Consider the following 22,895-nt stretch of genomic DNA (forward strand, 5'->3'; position numbering starts at 1 on the left):
GATTTTTATCATCATGACTGGGGGTTGGGTGCTACTGGCACCTAGTAAGTAGAGGCCAAGGATGCTGCTAAATATCCTGTAGTGCAGAGAACAGCCCCAACAAAAATTTATCCAGCCCCAAACGTCAATAGTGCTGATCCAAAGGGCTGAGTGAAGCTAGCTGGTAGTAGCAGAGAGGAAGTTCCTGGGCTGTTTGCATGTGCAAATCCAACTGGTGAGAGAGAAAAGGGTGGATTAGAGACCAGAATAATAATAGCTTGTATGTGCCAGCGATGCTCTCAGCATTTCACACTCACCACGGCCCAAGAGGGTAGGCACTATTGTTATCCCCTTTTACAGCATATGGGGACATAAAGGCACAAAAATAGCGATGGTCTCACAGGCAGGTAGAGGCAGAGCTGAGATCTGTACCCAGGGCTCTGAGTGCCAGAGACTGACACTGGGGGATAGGCTGAAGGTAGCTCCAGCTCTGATTAACCAGAAACTCGTCTTTCTGTATCATGATAAATACATCTGTCCGTGGACCAGTGGCTTGCACTGGCCTGAGCAGTTTTCTTGCCCCTGGATATGCTACCTGAGAAGTCCAACTATTACTCTTTAGTGAACACAGTAGGGGCCAGTCACATGGTGTGGAGGGAAGGTGAGTGCATAGGTGGGAAGCGCAGTCCCATAGAGCATACAGCACATGCGAAAGCTCTACAGCAGGAAAAAACAGCCCAATTAAAAGAAACAGCCTGGCGAGGGGCAGAGTGGAAAACAGTAGGCTGGGGAAATAGGGCAATCAGAGGACCTTGTGGCCATAATTTTGGAAGGGAAACTAAGTAACAAGGAGCCACTAAAGGGTCATAGTTGGAAGTGATGTTTGGATTTGTTTCAAAAATGCACCAGAGCTATTACCAAATACTTATTGGAGTCGTTAGACTTTAAAAGACAAAACATGGGGATGAAATGTACAGCATGATGATGAGTTTATACCCACCCAAGAGAAATGAAAACATATCCACACAAAAACCTGTATGCAAATGTTTAGTGGCTTTATTCATAATCTCCGATCATTGTAAACAACCCAAATGTCTTTCAATGGTTATACTTTAGCATAGTGACACACTGATACTGCAAAATACTGATGGATGATAAAAAGACCTACTGAACCACAAACATGAACAAATCTCAAAGGTATTATCATCATGCTAAGACTTAGCATGTTGTATGACATTCTGGAAAAGGCAAAACTACAGGAAAAGAAAGATTCTATCAATGGCTGCCTGGAGTGGAAGTTGACTTTAAGAGGGCATGCGAAAACCTAATTTCACTAGTAGAATTAAAAAACAAAACAAAACAAACCCAAACTGTGAAGACCCAGATTTGGAGAACAAGCTGATGGTCGTCAAAGGGGAAGTGAAGTGGGGCAATGGGTAAAAAATATATTTGAAAAAAAGAGCACGCAGGTGGAGGTGGTACTTACCAACTGCATAGATGTCACAGAACTGCAGTCATGAATTACACCAAATGTGAATTAGGTATTAATAAAACCACCTTGAAAAAAGGACTCATCAGTCATTTCTCACTTCTCTACTGCCGAAAGCCCACGTCTGACAACCCATTGTTTAGGGAGCCTGTCGGGGATCAGGCATTCTTGCAGAGTATAAAATGGTACCACCTCTATAGAACAGTTTGGCATCGTCTTTCAAAATTAAAACGCATTAACCCTTTCTCAGCAAAAAATGTTTACCTCTATGCATTTTTGATGTCTACAACAATGTACAGTATATAATTACAAATGATGGAAACCCAAATATCCATAAAATACTGTATTGTATCCTTTATCTAGTTTTGTTACCTCAGCAACCAAGACCTTAAAACAGTAAATGAAAAATTCCAGAAATAAACTAGGTTTTAAATCATGAGCCATCTTTAGTGTGATCAAACTTCAGTCCTTCTCCATCCTACGTGGAGAAGGATGTACTGTACCTTGTCCAGCATATCCATGCTGTATGTGCTAGCCAGCTGGTTACTCAAAAAAACCATCTATAAAGGACCCTGACAAATGAGTTATGGCTCAGTGATCCAGGATCACCCAAGGCAAACGGCCCTCCTGACCTTATCGTCAGCTCAATATCCTAACACTGTCACAATGCCACTTCATCTTAGCACGTAGGCACTTACGTCGTAAGAGTGAACAAGGTATTTTGAGGCCACATTCACAAAACTTTTATTAGTGCAATCGTCTCAGTAGTTGATTTCTTACTGTGCCTAATTTATGAGTCAAACTTTATCAGGTATGCATATATAGGAAAAAAACAGTAAATACAGGATTCAGTACTATCCACGGTTTCAGGCATCCGAAGGGTCTTGGATCACGTTCCATGGATAAGGGGGAACCACTGCACTATGCAGCAGTAAAGATGAACATTTTTTAAGGAACGATCAAAATACACGGTTATCCAATAGTATGTACAGTATCCTAGGTTTTTGGTTAAAAAGGGAGGGTAAATATACTTATTTGCTTTGTGTTCAAAACACACCAATAATTATGGGGAAGGGGCTGAGAATTACACAGATGGGGGAGAAATGAATGTTAAATCATTGCAAGGGAGGACGTCTGTGGCTTGAAGAGCCCACGTTTCTTTTCCACAAATGGTTCAGTACTAACTTGCTCTGCGATGACTGGGAAAATGCTATTTTACATCGGTAGGTGCGAGGCGAAAAAGCAGAGAAGCCAGACACTAAGGAAGCTAAGAATGCTGACCCAAGGCTGGGGAGAATCCGCAGCAGCTGTTACAACCCGGCTTTAGCAGAGGCTGACACCCCGTCAAACTGGCCAAGTCAAACCACATGGCCAGGCAGAATTAAAAGGAAAAGAAAAAAAAAGACACAAAGGAAACATAGCAGGCATTTAATGAGGTTCTTCATCATAAACTCAGAAAACCAGTTTGTGAGGATAAACACCATTTGTGAGAGCAAACACAGAGCGGAGGTAGCCCTGGAGCTGAGGGACGGCTTTGATTTTTGGCAGAATCTGCGAGTCCACAGCTTTCTGATCAATCTTGCGCTGCTCTGTAATCTCGTATTTCTAAAGAAAGAGAAAACCATTTAAAAGTAGGGCACAAGTAAGCAAACTCCTTGGTTAAATGAAGAACTTTTATCTCACAAGTACTCAATCTCGAGAATATTTAGGCAATTTTGATAACCCCTTCTTTCTTAGAGGGCTGTGAAACATAACCTGTTTTTGATACAATGTAAGTAGCAGCTTATCCTTTTGTCTACTTTAATGCACATGAAGGATAAGTGGGGGCGAATTCCTGAGAACAGTAGCAATTATTCAGTCCCACCCAAACCTCAGGATCCTGGCTTGAGCTCCCACATGCCATGAGGAACTACTGTTTTTAGCTAAATCTGCAACAATATTATCCCTCAGATATTCCTCATTATTTAAAACTTATTGTTGTTTAGCAATTCTTACCCTTGTTTACTTTCATTCTCGAATTGGGGAGGCAGAACTCCCAGGGGCAAAGACGAAGCTCACCTCTTTCTCTGTGTCGAAGATCTCACCCTCCTGGTGTCTGGGCTTGCGCAGCTTCTTCTTCTTGAAGTAAGCGTCAGTGAGATGTTTGGGGATTTTCACACCACTGATGTCAATTTTGGTGGAGGTGGCAATGACAAATTTCTGGTGTGTTCTACGCAGAGGGACTCGATTGAGGGACAGAGGTCCTAAGGGGGAAAAGTCAATAATGAGGGAAAGGGGAAGCAAAGATTTAAGAACTGACTTTACATCTGGAGAAATCTGATGAGTTGAATTTCTAATTTTTCTCTGGATCTAAAGAAATTCCAAACTGCCTTTTACTGCCAGCACCAAGACTTTTGTAAGATCTGTTTATCCAAGGTCTTTTCCCCGCCAAATCCTAAGTCATCCATACAGGTTGGTGAAAAATCACAGGTCCCTGATGACAAACTGACACTGAGCACTGTTCCCAACAAGCAAACAGGTCACACTTCACCTGGTGAGGAACTCCATTCTCGTGCCCACTGGCAAACCAATAACAAGTCTTACGCAGGACACATTCCTTGGGGCTAGAAGCTAACCATTCCGCATTTTAGGTGATAGTCACTTGGTGATATGTTGCCACATAAAATTTAAATACCTGCTTCATTAGAACTCATAAGTACATAAGGCAGTGAAATGGGACATGGAATCTTATGGCACTAAGACTTCCATGTAGGTGGGAGGAAGGGTATACTGCAGCATTTAAGAAGACACGTTTCAGAGGATGCAGAATCCAAGGATTTTCTTACCGGTCACAAGTAGCAAGCCACTGCTCAGCTGCTTCAGGAAAACCACCCTCTGTAAATTGAACAGAAATGCTACACGTTTGTACAATCAGAAACTGACTTCTCAATTATTCACATCACAGGTTCCTAAGTTGGTAAAGAAAACCTTTACACATGTATATGCACAGCAGTTCTGGAAGCATCTATAGCAAACTACGAATAGGGGTGACACTAGGATGGGAACGGTACTTTTGTGTATTTGTTTTTCCTTGTTTTTAATGAGCAGCCATTACTTTTAACAACGAAAAAATCCTTTAACTCAGTAATTCCATCACCAAACCCACGCCAAGAAAAGTAACTCAAATACATAAACAATTCTGGGTATAGGGATCTCTGAGTCATCTGCGACAAGTAACGTTACCAACAGCAGGGAATGGTAATAAATTACTGTATATTATGGGCCAAACATGTTATGCTAGTGACTAGAGTTGTTACCACTGGTAAAGAAAGAAATCCTACCCAGAATGCACATATGCTCTGATCAAGCACCTGAGAAGCTCCATGAGCTGAGGTGCTCTGCTCACCTTGCCTCTGTGACGCCCAGTGAGGATGATCAGAATGGTCCCCGGGGTGATGCTAGCCCGAAGTTTTCTTGAATGCTGACTGAAGGGTTTCTTGCCATGGCTCAACAGCTTTCGAGGCACATCTTCAGTAGGATAATATCTAGGCTGGAGAGAGTCCACAGGCCCAATTTATATTAAATAAGCTAACCAGATTAAGAAAGCTGACTGTCAGTGAAACGTTTGCTACAGCCTTTTTACTTAGTTGAAACACTTTATTAACACTATTGCATTTTCATTTCTAAGTAGATTTTTAATTTAGAAAAGGGCAACACTGTTCCTTATCCTTTACTTGCAAAACATAGGATGGAATCCAATTAATTTGAAGGAGCTGTGTGTTCAAGTAGACAGAAAGCATCAAGCAAGTTACCTCTGTAAATTCTGTATTAAATCAAACTTTAGAGATTACATGGCAAGCTATCATTATACACTGTTGTATAACAGACTCTCAAGCTTTTATGGGGTCCCCAACCTTTAATGTAAACTACACTTCTCCAAAAAACATGTCTGACACAAACCTTGCACGTTATAAAGAAGGCATGGCTTATTTTCCAATTGAAATGAAGTGGTCACAGCCTTCACATTAACGTGATTCCTCTTTTTATCCACAAAGGAAAACAAACTGCACAAAACCATTTTAGATCAGGACTGCCAGTTCATTTATTATGAAAATAAGACCCCACATAAAGACTATTAAGGATATGACAAGTAACTCACAATAATTTATTTCTAACTATGCTGTATCATTTTAGTGGGCAGTCTTACTTTTACTCCAAATATTAACACCATTGAAAAACCAGCTCACACCACCCGTGACAAGGAATCAAAGTGCCATTTTCCCTTTGGTGCAATAATCTTCAACTGTGACGGGTTTAATAGATCAGGGGACATTTCTATAATAGAAATTACAAAGCAAACCTTAAGGCTGGCCACTATCCTAGGCTCTATGCATCATTTAACTTTCACAACCACCGCGTACAGCAAACCTTTACTCTCATCTTACAAGCGAAGAAACAAAAGCAAATAACTATTTAAAATCAAACAGTAAATGATAAAGCCAAGTTACAAACCCAGAACCCATTATCCTCCATTAGTTCTGATAAACTTCTAAAACGTGAGCACACAAAAAAATCCTCACACAACAGTCAAGCTTCATCTCAACACCTCATTTACGGTCTCCTCCAAAGCTTACCATTTTGCGAAGTTTAACCACCCGGGTGCCACCGTTCTTGTCGCCACCAACTGGTTTTGTGACAGTAGCAAGAACCTTCTCCTTCTTTTTCTTTTCGACCTATCAGGACACAGATGTAAAAGTCAGAAGCAGACAAAAAAAAAAAACAAAAAAAACGAGTATGGTTAAGACATAATGGTCAGTGGTTGCCCTCATTCCTTACCCTGGATTTAGCTGCTGAATACTTCCTCTTGTACATGGCCTTTCTGGAATACATGGCCGATCGGGAATACCTGCCAATTCCTCTGACCAGGACAGGGTTCCGGCTGCAGTGGGGTTTCCCTTTCTTAGGCGTTTTGGCCTTGGGGTTACCCTTCTTAACCTTGCCACCAGCATCAGCCTTCTTGGCTTCAGGCTTCTTCTCCTTAGTGTCTGGCTTCTCAGCTTTTTCACCCGCCATCTACCAACAGATTTAGAAAAAAAAATTCATCCATTACCCAAGACAATATCCGTACAACGTTGGGCTTTTCAGACAAGCCCTCACCCTCCCTCGCCAAGTAGCTCGAACATCCGTTCACCCCTCTCTCTAGAACATATGTAGGCTGTCCTCCAACATGTGCACCCACCCTTACTTACAATGGTTAATTTTGGCGTTGTCTCCCCATTAAACTTTTTGAGGATTTGAAAGTATCTTACATTTTTTAGGTGTGTGCTAAATATTTAGTAGTCAAAAGTCCCTATCTCATTATTCTTGTACTGCGACTTAGAAATCTTAGACAAGACCCTAACAAAGCTCCACAGCTTGGAAGCAGTGAGACTGGAATTTGAAACCGCTTGCTGCTTCCTGGGTTTTTGCTCTTTTCACATTACCTTCTCATTCAAGAAATTCAGCTTATGAGGCGAGGACATACACACAATTAGCCCGAACTCAGGTCAGACGGAAAAAGCCCAAGAGGCGACTTCCGGTCGTAGACAAGAGATGGGAAAGTAGCACTTGGCCTCAACCCGAAATCCCAACGTGGCTGAGACAAACTTAGCGGCGCCTTCTGGAAGCCGGGCTCGGGATTCCGGAGCGCGCACCGTCGCCCTGGACTCTGCGGCTCCACTAGCCTGCTACGGATCCCGGAGGAGCCTTTTCCCCCCAGCCCAGGAGGATGGGAGAGCAGCCGGAGCCCCATAGCCTCTACGGCATTCCACCTCACCCTTTTCGTGCCCCACCGCAAACCCAACCGAGAGAAATGAAGGGCTTGGGTGGCCTCTCAGTAGGCCCCGAGCATGTCTAGCCCTTGCAGGTGTCGACTTGATACCCTCCTGGTTCGGATGGTGAAGGATTGGGGTCCTGAAATAGAATCTTGCAGAGAAGGGCCGCCATTCTTACCGTGCAAGATGGGAAAGAGAACTAAGGTCCCGACTTCCGGTCTATAAGCAATCACAGGAAGAGTCTCACTTGAGTCTCACTTCCTTCCGGATCTGGAGCATCACGGGAAGTGTAGTTTTTTCCTCCTACTGCGGAGAGCTATTTTTTCTAATAAGAGGCGAAAGCGAAGAACATTTTGTCTGAAATGTTTCAGTTTATTGATCAACAAAATTCTCAAAGTACTTTTGGGAGCCGACATAAAGTTACAAACTTTTATTTTGCTTACGAAGGACATTAGAAAGCACTACCATTTTCGATATAAGAGACAGATCGATGAAGGATCTAATCCCCAAGTAAATTTAAATCTTTCCTACGAAAGGCTAGCTGGGAACCTTCCACGGACATTTTCTCCACAGATGGCTTAATGCCTAGATCCCCTAATCAGACTATAGACTATGCTCGATGGTGGAGGCTCAGAAAAGCTAGAATTTAAAATGAGTAAAATATATTTCTGCTCTCAAAGCACATACATTCGAGGGAAAAACAAACAGAAGAATGAATAATATTATTTTCTCTGGAAGATTAAGAATTGTTTCGCTGTGGATTTTGTGAAGGATTTGGCAGAATAAATACAAATCTGGCAGATGAACGTGGTATTTGGAACAATAAATGCAAGAGGCATAGAGGCATATAATAGCATGGTTGTTCGTCACTTCTCCAAGCATTCTTGGCCAGTTAGGGAAGTTTAAATAAGTTAATATAAAGAAAATCACTAAGAATAGTATTTGATCATGGTAAGTGCTAGATAAATACTAGTTCTTGTCAACACCACCACCACCATCATTATCAACATCATAGTTGTTGATGAGATCCTACCATTTGCCAAGTATTCTGCTAAAGTTTATGCACCAGAGACAATAAGAGGAATATTGTATTCTATGCACCTAGAACTGTGCTGTGTGCTTTGCTTTACCTCATTTAATCCTCTCAACAACCTATGAGGATACTACTGTGAGGAATCTGAGGCTCGAAGAAGTTAAGTAATGTGTTCATAACATGGATCTGATTTCAAAGAGTGAGCTCTTAACCATCAGTCTCTAAAGATTAAAGAGATGACTAATGAAGCTAAATAAGAGAGTTCTTTGCTCATATCAGAATTAAAAGTAAGAATAATTATCTGTTACAAAATAAACAACACAATATATCTTACAGATATTTACTACATCAAAGTCTCTAAAGAAACATGTACACTTTGTGACACCTTGAATTTTCCATTCCCTTCCCTGTACTTGTGGTGCCTGGAACTTTTCGCTTTGATTTTCTTCAAATCCAACCACCTGCTTTGTGGCTGTGTCCCTGGAAATCATATAGCCAGACCCTTTTGAGTTCTGGTCGACTGAGGATACAGATACAGAGATTAGATGCCTCCAAAGGCCTCAGGAATTTCGGTGAAGCCCTTCAGACTACAGTGAATCCAGAGTTTCCATGCTTGTTGAAACATGCAGCTTCTAATCCTGTCTGCCTTCCATACATATTAAGTATGAGTGTGATCTTAAAAGGCGGCATTCGATGTCAGTTTAGGATTATTTGCTGTCCAGACACGTAATATTCTCAAGGAAAAGCTTGGGCACTGCTCTTTTTCGACAACAGGAATGTCAGCAGCTTTGTTAGGTTAGCTGAGTAAAGCATCTCTTAGAAAATGCTGCTTCAGAAAATGCATAAGAATGAATGAAATGCAGAGTGGCTTACTTGGACCCCTCAAAAATTCTGGCACTCTCAGAGGCTTTCACCTAGTAAATGCCCCCAAGTATTTGTTAAGTGACACGCCATTGAAATAAAAATATAAATGAGCTCCCTCTTGTGTTATGTTGTGGTATTACAAAACTTACTGTTCATTAATTGGGCAAAATATAAATATACTCTATTATAAAATAAACATTAAGCACCTGGTTGTGCCATCTATAAAATGCTCTTAAATTTGTGCAGTCCTTTATTAGTTATAAAGCAGACATTTTTGTGGGCACTAAATCATTTTAAGTATCAGTGCAATGTCCCTGTGAAATAGGAATTAAAGATGAAAAGTGAGGCTTAATTACAATAAATGACTTATCCAAGGTCACACATACACTTACATTAAATCATGCCTCTTTGCGCCACAGAAAGACAGAAAACTGGTAGGTAGTTGTGCTTCAGAAAGGGTACTGTTCTTGTAACCTGGAGGTCACTTGCTGTCTGATGTTATGATAAGCCTCTGTACATGTTCTCTTATTTATAAAATGGGGATGATATTGACAATATTGATAATACTTTCTTAAATGTTAATGTTAACATAATGTCAACATAATGATTCACTCATTCAAGAATTTTCTCATGAAGAAGTTCATGGAGGCACTATTTTTAATGCAAAACAACAACAACAACAAACAAAGCCCTTGAAATAATTTGAATGTCTATCAACACAGTAATTGACTAAACAATGTACATAGATACTATGGAATATTATGCAGCTATGAAAAAAATAACTTATGTCTAAGGGTGCTGTCTAGCACAGTAGCTATTAGCCAAATGGGGCTAGTGAGCACTGGAAATGTAGCCAGTTTACACTGACACTGGACTTTGAAGGCACAATAATAATAAAAAAGAACCCCTGTATATAACAAAAAACTATTAAAAATAATGTAAATTATCTCAATAATTGTTTACACTTATTGGTTATATGTTGAATAATAATATTTTGATTAAATAATTGGATAAATATATTGTATTAAATAACATATTCAAATGAATTTCGCCAGTGTCTTTCTACTTTTTAAAATGTGAATACTAGAAAATTTAAAAGTAGAGGGATCAATCTATGGCCATGCCACCCTGAACAAGCCTGATCTCGGAAGTTAAGCAGGGTCGGGCCTGGTTAGTACTTGGATGGGAGACCACCTAGGAAGACCAGGTGCTGTAGGCGTAAAAAATAGGAGATGGTAAGCTGACAAGGTCCTTGCAATCTGTGAGGTCAACCAAGGGTTGCCTCACCTAAAAAAAAAAAAAGTGAAACTAAAATGGCGTAGATGATAGAGGCTCTGTTCATCCCTCTGGCGACCAAATCAAAATTGTAACAGAAACAAGGAACGAATGACAAGGAAAAAATCCCTTGGGACCTAGATGAACAAGCCATATAACTAGGGAGAAATCCAAGAAAGCACCCTGCAACGGCAGAAGATAGGAAGGACGAGGATGTGGGGCTTGGTCTGAGCGGCTGAGTGAGATGGAGGCTGCCGCAGCGGCAGATGCCTCTTAAAGGGGCCGCATCCACGAGCAGATTTTTGTGGTGACGGATCTGCTTGCTCTGAGCACGCAGGGGGCATCAGGGTCTTACAGGGACACATTGTCGGACTGAGGGCCAAGGCGAGACTCGCGCTGTACAGAAGTGCCGGTGATATCCACTGTTCCCTGTTGAGCCCTCCTACTTGCCAGTGTGCCATAGCCGTGGTGTCATCAAACTGGATTAACAGAGGTTGCTCCGCCCAGAGGATTCCTTGAAACTGCACCTCCCCCAACTCGCGGCCCCACCCAAGCCACGTCCAGGTACACCCTCAGCGAGTCAGGTGCTCCTTGCTGAGACTCACACTGGTGGAGGCAGCTGGCCTCGGTTTCTGGTGTGGCCTTTTGAGACAGGTATGAGCACAGCATAGCTGGAGGGGTAGAGGCTTGGGCTAAGTTTGGCCTGCAGCTGAACCCCTCTCAGGACTGTGCCATTGGACATCTACTTTACAAATACACACTAATAAGACTGGGAGACTTAGGAGCTTTGCTTAGTATGTAGAAACAGACATGGAAAGGCAGCCAAAATGGGAAGACAAAGAAGCAGAAACCATATGAGAGACCAGAACAGAGATACAGATATAATGGAGTCAAGTAATCTAACAGATGCAGAGTTCAGAACACTAGTTGTAAAGATGCTCAATGAACTGTTGGTTAAATTCAGTGAGAACTTCAACAAAGAGATAAAAAAACATAAAAATGGAAATGGAAATTTTAAAAGGGAACCAGTCAGAAATGAAGAACACATTATCTGAGATGAGAAGTATATTAACTGGAATAAATAAAGGAATAAACAGAGTGAATAAAGGAAAGGATCAAATGTCCTATCACAAGGACAAGAAAGCCAAGGACAGTCAATCAGAATGGCAAGAAAAAAGATGCCAAGACTATAAAAATAATTTAAGGAGCATATGGGACACTATTAAGGGTCCAAATATCCATTTGATCGGCGTAACTGAAGAAAATCAAGATGTTGAACAGCTGTTTGAAGAGATAATGATGGTAAACTTCGCTAACCTGCTGAATGAAATAGACATAAAACCCCAGGAAGCTCAGAGAATTCCAAAAATCAGGGATCCAAAGAGGCCCACACCAAGACACATTATAATTAAAATGCCAAAGTTTAAATACAAAGAAACAATATTAAAAGCAGCAAGAGAAAAACAGATAGTTACTTATAAGAGAACACCCATAAGACTGGCAGCAGATTTCTCAAAAGAAACTATGCAGGACAGAAGGGTTAGGCACAAAATATTCGACAGGATGAAGACCCAGGATCTACAACTGAGAATAATTTATCCATCAAAGCTACCATTTAGAGTTGAAGGACAGATAAAGATCTTCCCAGACAAAAATAAGCTAAAGGAATTTATCACCACCAAGCCAGTATTACAGGAAATGTTGGAGGGACTTCTTTAAAAAAAAAAAAATGTATCAAAAACAGGAATAAAGGATGGTAACAACCACATTCCTATCAATAAAAACCTCTAATGGAAAAGAATTAAATGCTCCAACTAAGAGTGGATGAATGGAAAGGAAAGCAAGACCCCCTACATGTTGCCTATAAGAAACTCACTTCAGATTAAAAGACACACACAGACTAAAAGGAAGGGGATGGAAAAAGATATTGCTTTGATGGACCTAGAAAGTATTTAAGTCAGACAGAGAAAGATAAACACGATGTGATTTCACGTATATGCAGAATCTAAGGAATAAAAAGAAGAAACTAATCAAAAACAGACTCACAAATATAGTGGACAATTTGGTGATGGACAGAGGGGAGGGGGTTTGGGGGCTGAGAGAACGGGGTGAAGGGTTAAAGAAGTACAAATTAGTAGTTGATGGATGGTCACCAGGATGGGGAGCACGGCATAGGGAATGCAATTAACATGAATACGTTGGCTAGGTGGAGGGTCAAGGGAGGGAGGGAGCACTTGGGGGTATCATTTTGTAAACTATATAGATGTCTAACGATATACTGTATACTTGAAACTAAATAAAATGAATAAACTTAAAAAAATAAAAAGGACAAAAAATAAAAAAATAATAAAATATACATGTAGAAGGCGAATTACTAGGTCACTGGGGGTGCGTAGAATTCATTTAGTTAAGTATTGTCAGATTGCTCTCCAAATGACTGCAGGGTGACTTTGGTGAAAGCTTGTATTCCAAGACTAGAAGAATGGGAAACACAGCACCACAAGTCTATAGCAAACCCGGCTGTTCAGACATGCAAAGACTTCCTTTCCTGATAATAGAATAAATTACTTCTTAAACCTAAAAAAAAAAAAGTACATGTATGGCTCACATTATATTTGTATTGGACGATCAGTGCTGATCTAGAGGGATGTCCATTATACATTAGGAGAAAACATTAAATCACAAGATATATATTTATATCTATCTATATGTTTGTATATATGTACATACACATACATACATACACACATATATACATATAACAAGCTCTTAAATATATACACATATTATGAATCCACTGAAAAAATTGAAAAAGTTCCTATATTGGTTATGTAAGTGAGTGAGTGTGTGTAGGGGATGTGTGTGTGTTTGTATAGGTATAGAAGAAAGTGTGGAAGTATAGAGACCAAACCGTTTAGCTTTATTGGGTTGGGATAGGGAGGATGTAGACACTGAGGAGTAGGGGACATTATTTTTTTTCTTTTTTTGGATTATTGCTTTTGTAACTGAGAAAGAAATTAAAATAAAATCTCTCTAAATGAATATTTCTTAAGGTTGTTATATGCCAGGCACTACTGTGCTAGGCTCTGGCATATATATATATATGAAGAAGATAATGACTTTGTTTTAAGAGAAGCTCATAATCTAGGGAGACAAAAGAGTCAATCAACAATGACCTTGAACTGTGTTAGGGGCCAAGAGAAGCATGAACAGACAGACCCAAAACATGGGGGGGGGCGGGCTCTATTTTATTTCCAGGAAGTGGTCAAAGGGTATATGCAGAGAATGTTTTACGAAGGAGATGATTAAGTTGGAGCTGAACCTTGCTTGACATTTAGTTTTCCAGATGGAGAAGGGTTTGAAGGGTATTCCAGAAAGAAGGAACTAACTTTTGCAAGGGATACAAGAAACGGCAAGAAGCCTTTGAAAACTTCCAGATTGTGGGAGGGAGTGGGGAAAAATGAAACAGAACAGACAGAGTCCATATCTACAAAGGCCTGATGTGCTAACAGACGGATTTTAATTTAGTGCTGAAGGCTTTGAACCTCTCTCACAGAACAAGAGAATGAAATGATTAGATTTGTCTTCTAGAAAGATTCTTCTTGCAGCAGAGTGTACAGAACATAGACAAGACTGGGGAAGCAACGGTCTGCGCCTAAAGGACTTACAATTTACTTTGGAAGAGACATACGATAAACAGCATTTAGCAAGTGCTTACTTTGCCAGGCACTGTTCCGAGTACAGCAGGTCCGTGAATGATGTCATTTTTTCATCATCGTTCCCTAACATTGATGAGAAAATAAAATCCATTCCTGGTCAAGGCCCCTGTCTGTGTGGAGTTCGCACATTCTTCCCACGTCTGCGTGGGTTTTTTTTCAGGTGCTTTGGTTTCTTCCCACATCCCAAAAATGTACATGTGAGGTGAATTGGTGTGTCTCTATTGTGCCAGTCTGAGTGTGTGTGTGTATGTGTGTGTGCACACGTGTGTGAGATATGCCCTGTGATGAAAAAGCCTCCTAAGGTTGATTCCTACCCTGTGCCTTGAGTTGCCAGAATAGGCTCCAGCTTACTGTACTTCACAAACATTAACTCTTTTATTCTTTACAACTTACCCTATACAGTAAGCAGTATTTTTTTTTTATCTCCATTTTACAGAGAAGAAAACTGAGACACAGAGTCAAGTGACTTATGTATGGACGCTCAGACAGGCAGGTTGAGCTTTGGAGCTCAAGAACCTAAATCTCACATGGTACTGTGTCTTAGAGTTATAACGGAGCGTGTGACTTATAATGGAGTATGTCCGGTTCTAAGCTAGGAGAGGTGTCTTGGGAACCATATAACCTGGACTGAGAGAATCGCGGAAGGCTTCTAACTCAGAGATGTCTTCTAGTCTGAGATGTGAGGCATAAACTAGAGTTCATGGAGAAGAGAGGTCAGGAAGAACCCTCCAGTGAGTGGCAGCAGATTGTTTAAAGGCCCTGAATTGGTGGGGAAGTCAAAGTCATTCAGCAAGACTGGGTCAGAGAGATGTAGGTGAGTGGTGGGGAGGAGAGGAACTTGAGAAGTGAGCAAGGATCAGACCGGGTGATAAAAAAAAATTGTTTTTTTCTTTATTTCATTCTAAAAGCCATGAGAAGCCCTTGAAGTATTCAATGTAGGGAGTGACTAGATTTGTATTTTAGATTACTCTGGCTATTAAGTGGAGAAAGGATGGGAAAGGGCAAGCCTGCAGGCCTACGATCAATTAGAGTGTTGTTTGAGTCATCAAGGTGGCCAGGATTTACAGAGAATTGAAAGAAACAGGTTGAGCAACTTGTTGTTGAATGCCTATTGCCTAAATTAAATTTGCATATATTAAAGACAATTTTTGTAAGGAGCACATAAATGCTGAAGCAGTTAGCACGCTGTGTGAGAGTTCTTTGTCTAGGGGTGCGATGGGGATCTTTGGAAGGAAAAAAAGGGAGGATTTTGGAGCTACCTGATGTGGGTCGGATTCACTCACTAGATCTGTGGCCCTTTAATCTTAGTCATGGGCATTCATTAGGTAAAAGCTCTACGTTCTCGCTCTGGTATGAACCACCATCATCTCCAGTTATTTTAGTATTGTAAAATAGTGTCTCTGTTACTGGCTTTGCTCTCTTGATCTCATTTCTCACACAGCACCCAAAGTAATACTTAAAAAAAAAATAGATTATATCCCTTCTCTGCTGAAAATCTTTCAATGGCTCTCCATTTCACTGTTCATTTAAACCTATAGGACCCTCTCTTTCTTACCGTTGTCTCCTACTATTCTCCCTTCACCACCACCACCTCCCCCTCCAGCCAGACTTCTTTATTGTTCTTCAAATACGGGAGGCAACCTCCTGCCTCAGGTCCTTTGCACTTGTCTCTTCCCGGTGCTTGAAATGCTATTCCCTTATTTCCACTGACTGCTCTTGCATCTGATCTTTACTCAAATGCCATCTTCAGTGAAGCCTTCACGAATTACCCTGTTTAAGATAATATAAAGGGCTATTCGAAAAAGACAAGAAGGAAAGATGGGAGTATTTTACTTATCTTGATTATTGTAGCTCCTCCCACAACACAGGGATTTTTGACTTTTCTTTTCACTGTTGTATCCTTAGTCTAAAACAGTGCCTAGCAGATAGAAAACGCTCAAGAGATGTTTAATTATACTGATAATATAGCTAACAGTTACAAAGCACTTAGTAATAGGCCGTCTATACCTAAAGATTGTACATATTGAATCCTCACACTAATCGTATGTAGAAAATACAATTACTATCTTTATTTTACATAAATGAAGGAAGGGAGGAAGCTGAGGCTCGGAGAAATTAAGCAACTCGGTCAAGGTTATACAACTCGTTACGTGGAGCGGCCCGTTTGTGGAACGAAATGAATGAAATTCGGTTTGGCAGTCAGCGCCGAATGGAAATTGACACCGTGGGAACGGAAGCGATCGCTTCGTGGGAGCGCGTACAACACTGAGCGCGCAGCGCACGCCTTGCGGCCAAGATCTAAAGGGGGACGTGTGGGTGTCTTGGAAAGTGCGAGAGGCGGCGGCTCCACCGAGGAACCGAACTGCCATTACCAGCCGCCGCTCGGTCCCCGGCCCAGTGGAAGCAGGAAGTGGCGGCGGGCGTCGCGCGGGGTGACGTCACTATGGCGCCCACGGCGAGGGGCGGGGCGAGAAGGAGGAGCGAAGCGAGCTTGGGGGGCGGCTGCAGTCTCCGCGATCCCCAGGCCTGGAGGGGGGTCTGCGCGCGGCCGGCTGGCTCTGCCCCGTGTCCGGTCCCGAGCGGGCCTCCCTCGGGCCATCCCGATGTGACCGGGCCCAGCGGAGCCTGAGCAAGGAGCGGGTCCGTCGCGGAGCCGGAGGGCGGGAGGAACATGACATCGCGGAGGTGAGGAGCCCCGAGGGGCCCGGCGCGGGCCTCGGCCCGGCCCCTGCCGCGTTCGGTCAGCCCCGCCCAGGAGGGGGCGCCCCGGCCGAGCTTCGGTCTCCCGTCCGGGGTCTCGGGGCAGGCTCCGTCCCAGACTTCAGACCCTCCCGGCTCGGGGGCCCGGCCCCACCGCCCTCCCACCCCTCGGGTCCCCATTCATTTCCTGCCTCCCCGAGTTCCGGCTCCCGCAGCCCAAGGGATGCCATGCCCGTCAGGACTGGGGCAGGTAGAGCCGCCACGGGAACGGCGGACGCCAGCGGCCCGGCTCGGCGCCGCATTCCTGACCCATTGCCTCATGAGAATTGCCTCATGGTGATTCCGAAATAACCCCGTTCACTTGGGGAGGCTCCTGGGCCCCGGACTCGGGAGGGAAGAGGAGGGAGTTGCTCGGGGCCGGGCCCCAGGCGATGGAGCTGCTCGAGGTCACTGCCTCTCGCGCTCGTTTGGGGGCTTCACTCAGGGTCCCTGACCCCTTTCTATGCGTCTTTGCATCTCCTTTCCCCCCACCCCCATTCCTCACGTGCCAGAAATGGAAAAACTGACTGTATCTGCAGCTATTAGAAGTATTTCCTTCCTCTGCAGTCTTCGCTTTGAGAGATGGGAGGGAAGGGAGCTGTATCTTTAGTTATTTAATCCTTTACCACAACCTTAAATGTCAGGTAACGTTCATTATCCCCGTTTCACGGATGTGGAAACTGAGGCTCAGAAGTAGCAAGCTGATAAATGACAGCATTTGAACCTGAGTCAGAAGGCGGATTAGTGAATTAATGAGATGCTTTGAAAGTTCAGGGTAATGATACTAATAGCTGACATTTGTTAAGCTGTTAGTGTAAGTCTGACACATTTAATCTTCATTATAACCTTACTATTATCCCCTGTCTAAAGATGAGTAAACTGAGTTTCGGTAGTTAGGCAACTTGTCTAAGGTCACTCAACCAATAAGTGGTGGAGCCAGAAGCCCCAGTTAATCACCATGTTGCTATTATTATTTTATAATTATTGCTAATCATTTTTAAGCCTTAATTTTGTTGTTAAACAGTAGTGTGACCTGTTGTTTTCAGGTGGTGGTCCTGCTTTTTCATATCGTCATTCTTTATATACCATTCACATATAAGATTCATCGTTTAGTCTTTGATTGTCCTGTTATGGGCACTGTCTCAGACATTTGAAAAGCTGTTTAAGCTGTTAGCATTATTTGAATGAGAGACTTTTCAAAATATTAGAATGTCTTCTCAAAATACACCTGCACATTATTCATTCATGGACCTGGAAGGAAAAGATTGAGAAAAAAGAAAACTGGAAACTTAGCAAGTGAGTGATTTGGACAGGTCTGTTGACGAGTGCATACACATCTGGGTAATATATAACTGCATTTCAACAGAACAGTGTATAGCCTCAAATGTTGTAATTCTTTAGGGAGCTTTTAAATAAAACAGTTGTCTATTCTTTAATCTGTCAGATAGTCATTGAGACTTTTGTTCCTGTGTCTGCCCTTCCAGACAAGTGAGGATCTGCTTCTTTAGAAGACAAAAGACTGGGGGTTGGGGGTGGGGAAGGGCAGGGTAGTAATAGACCCTACATTGTCCAGCTTGTTAGCCTAGAAGCAGGAAAGTGTGGGTATAGCCAACCAGCAAGTGGTAAAGATGACAGTTTGAGATGGACTAATTCTTCCTTTCTTCCAGCCCTCCCTGACTCACCTATTATAAAAAAGAAATGTGTGCCACCAAAAAAGTCAAATTATGAACATAATACGTATAATTGGGAATAATTATTATTTTTCATATTGTAGGTCTGTTTTATTATTTTAAACTAGCTTTACTGAGGTATAAATGACATGCAATAAATTACATATATTTCAGTTTACAATTTGATAAGTTTCGACATATGTGTACACCTATGAAACCATCACTACAGTCAAGATAAGGAACATATCATATCTATCACTGCTTGAGATGGTTCCTCGTGTCCTTTACAGTCCGTTCCTTGACAGTCAACCACTATTCTGCTTTGTGTCCCTATACATTAATTTGCATTTACTAGCCTTTTCTGTAAATGGAATTTTATGTCTGGCTTCTTATGCTCAGCATAATTATGTTGAGATTTATCTACGTTGTAGTATATGTTAAATAGTTCGCTACTTTTTATTGCTTAGTAATACTCAATTGTGTGGACATACTGCCAGTTGTTTATCCATCCACCTGTTGATGGACATTTGGGTTGTTTCTAGAGTTTGGCTATTGCTAATAAAAGCTGCTCTGAACATTGATCTACAAGTGTTTATATGGACATATGCTTTCATTTCCCTTCTGTAAATATCTATCAGTGGTATGGCTGGATCATACAGTAGATGCATATTTAACTTTTTCAGAAATTGCCAAACTGGTTTCAAAGTAGTTACACCATTTACATCTCCACCAGCAGTATATGAGAGTTACAGTTCTTCCACATACTCATCAACAGTGGGTATGGTCAGTTTTTAAATTTTAGCTATTTTAGAGAATGTGTCCTTGTATCTCATTGTAGTTTTAGTTTGTATTTTTCCTGGTGAATAATCCTGTTAATCATCTTTTCATTTGCCTGTTTACCATCTATCTTTAGTGACTTGTTTATTTTATCAGGTATTTTCCCTCTTTTTTATTTGTTTGTTTTCTTATTGAGATTTGAGAGTTCTTTATTTTATATTTATTTATTTATTTATTTTACGCCTACAGCACCTGGTCTTCCTAGGTGGTCTCCTATCCAAGTACTAACCAGGCCCGACCCTGCTTAGCTTCTGAGATCAGATGGGATCGGGCTTGTTCAGGGTAGCATGGCCGTAGACAAGAGTTCTTTATTCTAGATACAAGTCCTTTATTGGAATTACAAATATTTTCTTAGTCTGTGGCTTGTCTTTTCATTTTTTTAAGATTGTAATTGAAGAACAGGTTTTCATTTGGGTGAAGTCCAGTCTATCAGTTTTTAAAAAATGGGTAATGCTTCTGGTGTCCTTTCTAAGAAATCTTTGCTTAACCCAAGGTCTCAAATGTTTTCTCCAAGTTTTATAGTTTGGGTTTCTGATCCACTTTGAGTTATTTATTTATTTTTTTTTTATATGGTATGAGGTGCGATGCGTATTCTTTTTTTAGCTTATGGATATCCAGTTGTTCCAGCAAGATTTGTTAAAAAAAAAAATTCCATCTTTATTGAACTTGCACCTCTGTTGAAAATCAGTTGTCCATTTATATGTGGGTCTATTTCTGGACTCTGCTGTTCCATTGATTTGTTTGTCTATTCTTATGCCAATACCACATGGTCTTGATTATTGTAGCTTTATAATAAAAAGGTCTTGAAATCAGAGAGTGTTAGTCTTCCAACTTCGTTCTTCTTTTTCAAATTATTTTAAAACTCAGTATTAATTCATTCAACAAGTAGTTATTGAACCAGGCAGAATAAAGCAGTAAGATGGACAAAGATTGCTATTCTTTCAGCTGAGAGAGAGTAGGCAAACACATGAATAAATAAAATAGAAATGGGGACAATGTGGTTAGTTTCGATAAGGGATTTAAGAAAAGTCTCTCTGAAGAGGTGGTCATATGAGCTGACTCCGGAATGACAAGTAGTAGTCTGAGTTTTGTTTTGCTTAATTATCAAAATTATTTTTGATTCATGTGCTTATGATCTAGATTTTGTATGCATTCAGCAGTTAAAATGTCAATGTTTTCAGTGTACTGATACCTCTCAACATCATAGATCATAAGTAGGGAGAAGAAGGCATTGAGTAGTTAAATGATATTTCCCTGGGTAATTTAGTGGTAGTAGTGCTGAATTTAGATGTTGAGATTGCTTATCTGCCCTACTCTGCCTCGTTCAGCTGACAAAAATGGCTGTATTTTCCGTCTTCCTTCAGCATATGGCACATCCTTTACATTTGCTTTTGTTCCTCTGAAAGATAACGTACGACGACTTGAGCTGAGAGGAGCAGAAAATTTAGCTTGTTCTGAGACTCTTGGCTTTTGCTTTATCTATAAGCAGGTCAAGTACATTTTGTCCCAGGCTCTCCCTGGTGGTCATGTTTGTTTATCTCTCGTAAGTAAATAAACTTGCCTGGCTGAAAAATAACAGTTCTGTGTCTTTCCACTTGAAACTAGGATGTCTTAATTAATGTCACATCCCAATCTCTGTAAGCTCAGGTTTTCGGACAGAGTAGCTCAAGTGCAGGGGTCACTGCTAAGATTACTTACCCTTCTCGCACATGCTCAGTGTGGAGACTGTTAGTCACACAAGATCCTGGAAAAGCAGAGCCAACTGGTGTTTGTATTTGTTACTCTACAGAACAATAGAGGACACTGTGCTTATGCCTCTTTCCCTTTGGGAAACGCAGACAGCACTTGCTATTCAATGCTGACCTTTTTAAGGAAAGGAAAGGCAAATAAGAAAAGGAAAGGCTGATAGAAAAAAAAAAAGTTGATTCATTTGCAAGATGGTGTTGGAGGAGAGCTCCGCCACTGACAGACAAGTGGATCCTAGAGCAAATTAAGCCCGAAACATCCGTGGAGGCAAAAATGACAAAACTGAAGCTGTCCCACTTCCGGTACATCATGAGAAGGCAGGGCCCTTTGGGAAAGACAATAATGCTGGGAAAAATAGAAGGCAGCAGGAAAGGAGGAAGGCTAAACATGAGACGGATTGACTTCATCAAAGAAGGCATAGGCAGGAGTCTCTTGGAGCTGAGCAGGGCTATTGAGGACAAGACGTTGTGGACGTCACTCATCATCGGGAGATGGAGCCGACTCAATGGCATGTAATACGCAAAGGCCATTACTGACGTTTGGAAGATTCTGTGAGAGTGGTAGACTGCAACCAAGGGTTTGAGACCCCTGAAATGGATTCAAACACCCTAAAATGCAGCCCAGTTCATTACTGAGTTTTAGAAGGTTGTGTGCATTTAGCAAACTCGTATGTGCTATGGTCCTTGGCAGCATTGAAATTTGAAAGATATGATTCATGTTTGCAGAGAGCATTGAATGTAGAAAGGGAGACAGACTTGTATACCAGCCTCAAATGAGTTCGATTAAGGTAATACAAAACAGAAATTGAAATTTATCAGTATAGGGTATACTGTTTAGAATCCATATGTACTTGTATCTGATATACATGTACATACTCACTGTATGTGTCTGGCCGTCCATACACACATGCATATATACACACATGCAATACATTTATTTTAAAGATAATGGGCTCTAGATCCAAGTCTTCATCATCTCATCGATCCATTCTAATGAAACATGGATCTATTCATTCAAGAACTGTTTATCGTGGGATTACTAAATGCCAGGCACTGTGCTAGGATCGGGTGTTCCAGGTTTCAGGAAACAGCAAGTGTGCAAGTGTGACGTGGGGGGAGTTCTTGGAGTGCTCGAAGAACAGAAGGGAGCACGTGGAGGAGCTACGGAACTGGGAACGTAGGTGGAGACTAGACCACACCGGGATTTCTCAGGTCCTCAGCATCATGTGGACCGTGGAGAGCAGTTGAGATTGTAGTTTAAACCATAGAAGGATATGATCAGGGGAGTAGCATGAGCTGATCTATTTAAAAATATCCCTCTGGCTGCTGTGAAGGAAGGGTTGTTGGAGGCAGGAGTGGACTCAGGGAGAGCAAACAAGTGAGGGAGAGGCTTTGAACTAGGGTAAAAGCCATTCGTGGAAGGATTTTCGGAGGCACTTTCCTTTGTTGCCCTGTTGTCAGGGCAGAGATGCAACCAAAGAAACTCCATGAGAAGGTAGCGATTTACAAAGACAGCCATCCACTACCATTAAAAAGCTGCCTTAAACTTTTTCTAGCCTCTGTTACTTAGAATGCTTGTCCCTATCTACTGCCCCTTCTTCATGATGTATGTTTTTCCTATAGAATATTAAAATTTAATTAGAAAAGTGGAAAATTCTTGTAATCTTTAGAACATACCAAACTATAAACTTTGTCCCCAAGGACAAAGATAATGAGTTTTCTGGAGCAGCGGGTAAGAAAGATACATCTCGTA

The 22,895-nt window shown here is 41.5% G+C and overlaps 2 protein-coding genes, 1 non-coding gene and 1 pseudogene across 5 annotated transcripts in view; 2 read left to right on the top strand and 2 right to left on the bottom strand.

Moving 5' to 3' along the window:
- Window positions 1-2,880: 2,880 nt before the first annotated feature.
- Window positions 2,881-7,534, bottom strand: RPL6 (ribosomal protein L6). Of its 3 annotated transcripts, none has more exons than XM_039868179.1 (7): window positions 7,439-7,534; window positions 6,284-6,520; window positions 6,082-6,180; window positions 4,854-4,997; window positions 4,294-4,342; window positions 3,527-3,711; window positions 2,881-3,073 (listed from the first exon to the last, which is right to left on the bottom strand). In XM_039868179.1, the coding sequence occupies exons 2-7, from the start codon at window positions 6,518-6,520 to the stop codon at window positions 2,921-2,923; spliced, it is 867 nt and encodes a 288-aa protein (XP_039724113.1). In that variant the 5' UTR covers window positions 7,439-7,534; the 3' UTR covers window positions 2,881-2,920. The 3 variants fall into 3 exon arrangements, with proteins under 3 accessions (XP_039724113.1, XP_039724115.1, XP_039724114.1); XM_039868181.1 differs by having other exon boundaries at window positions 7,263-7,461; XM_039868180.1 differs by lacking the exon at window positions 7,439-7,534 and adding an exon at window positions 6,972-6,993.
- Window positions 7,535-10,267: 2,733 nt separating this feature from the next.
- Window positions 10,268-10,376, top strand: LOC120606930 (uncharacterized; annotated as a pseudogene).
- A 6,245-nt stretch (window positions 10,377-16,621) lies between these two features.
- PTPN11 (protein tyrosine phosphatase non-receptor type 11) overlaps window positions 16,622-22,895 on the top strand; it is a 73,888-nt gene continuing 67,614 nt past the window's right edge. Inside the window, exon 1 of the mRNA XM_039868150.1 lies at window positions 16,622-16,836. Coding sequence (XP_039724084.1) covers window positions 16,823-16,836 — 14 coding nt within the window. The 5' untranslated portion in view covers window positions 16,622-16,822. The remainder of the gene's footprint in view (window positions 16,837-22,895) is intronic.
- LOC120606893 (5S ribosomal RNA) lies at window positions 19,578-19,696 on the bottom strand. The gene has a single exon (XR_005654018.1). It is a non-coding gene; the product is annotated as a 5S ribosomal RNA (ribosomal RNA).

Source organism: Pteropus medius, unplaced genomic scaffold (assembly GCF_902729225.1).
Source record: "Pteropus medius unplaced genomic scaffold, Ma_sr-lr_union100, whole genome shotgun sequence".
NCBI classification, from domain to species: domain Eukaryota; kingdom Metazoa; phylum Chordata; class Mammalia; order Chiroptera; family Pteropodidae; genus Pteropus; species Pteropus medius.

Coding starts and splice junctions, on each gene's coding strand:
- RPL6 (XM_039868179.1), bottom strand. CDS start 6,520: ATGGCGGGTGAAAAAGCTGAGAAGCCAGACACTAAGGAGAAGAAGCCT. Junction 3,712..4,293: donor TGGCTTGCTACTTGTGACCG/GTAAGAAAATCC, acceptor TTTCCCCCTTAG/GACCTCTGTCCCTCAATCGA. Junction 3,074..3,526: donor TCTTCGACACAGAGAAAGAG/GTGAGCTTCGTC, acceptor CTCTTTCTTTAG/AAATACGAGATTACAGAGCA.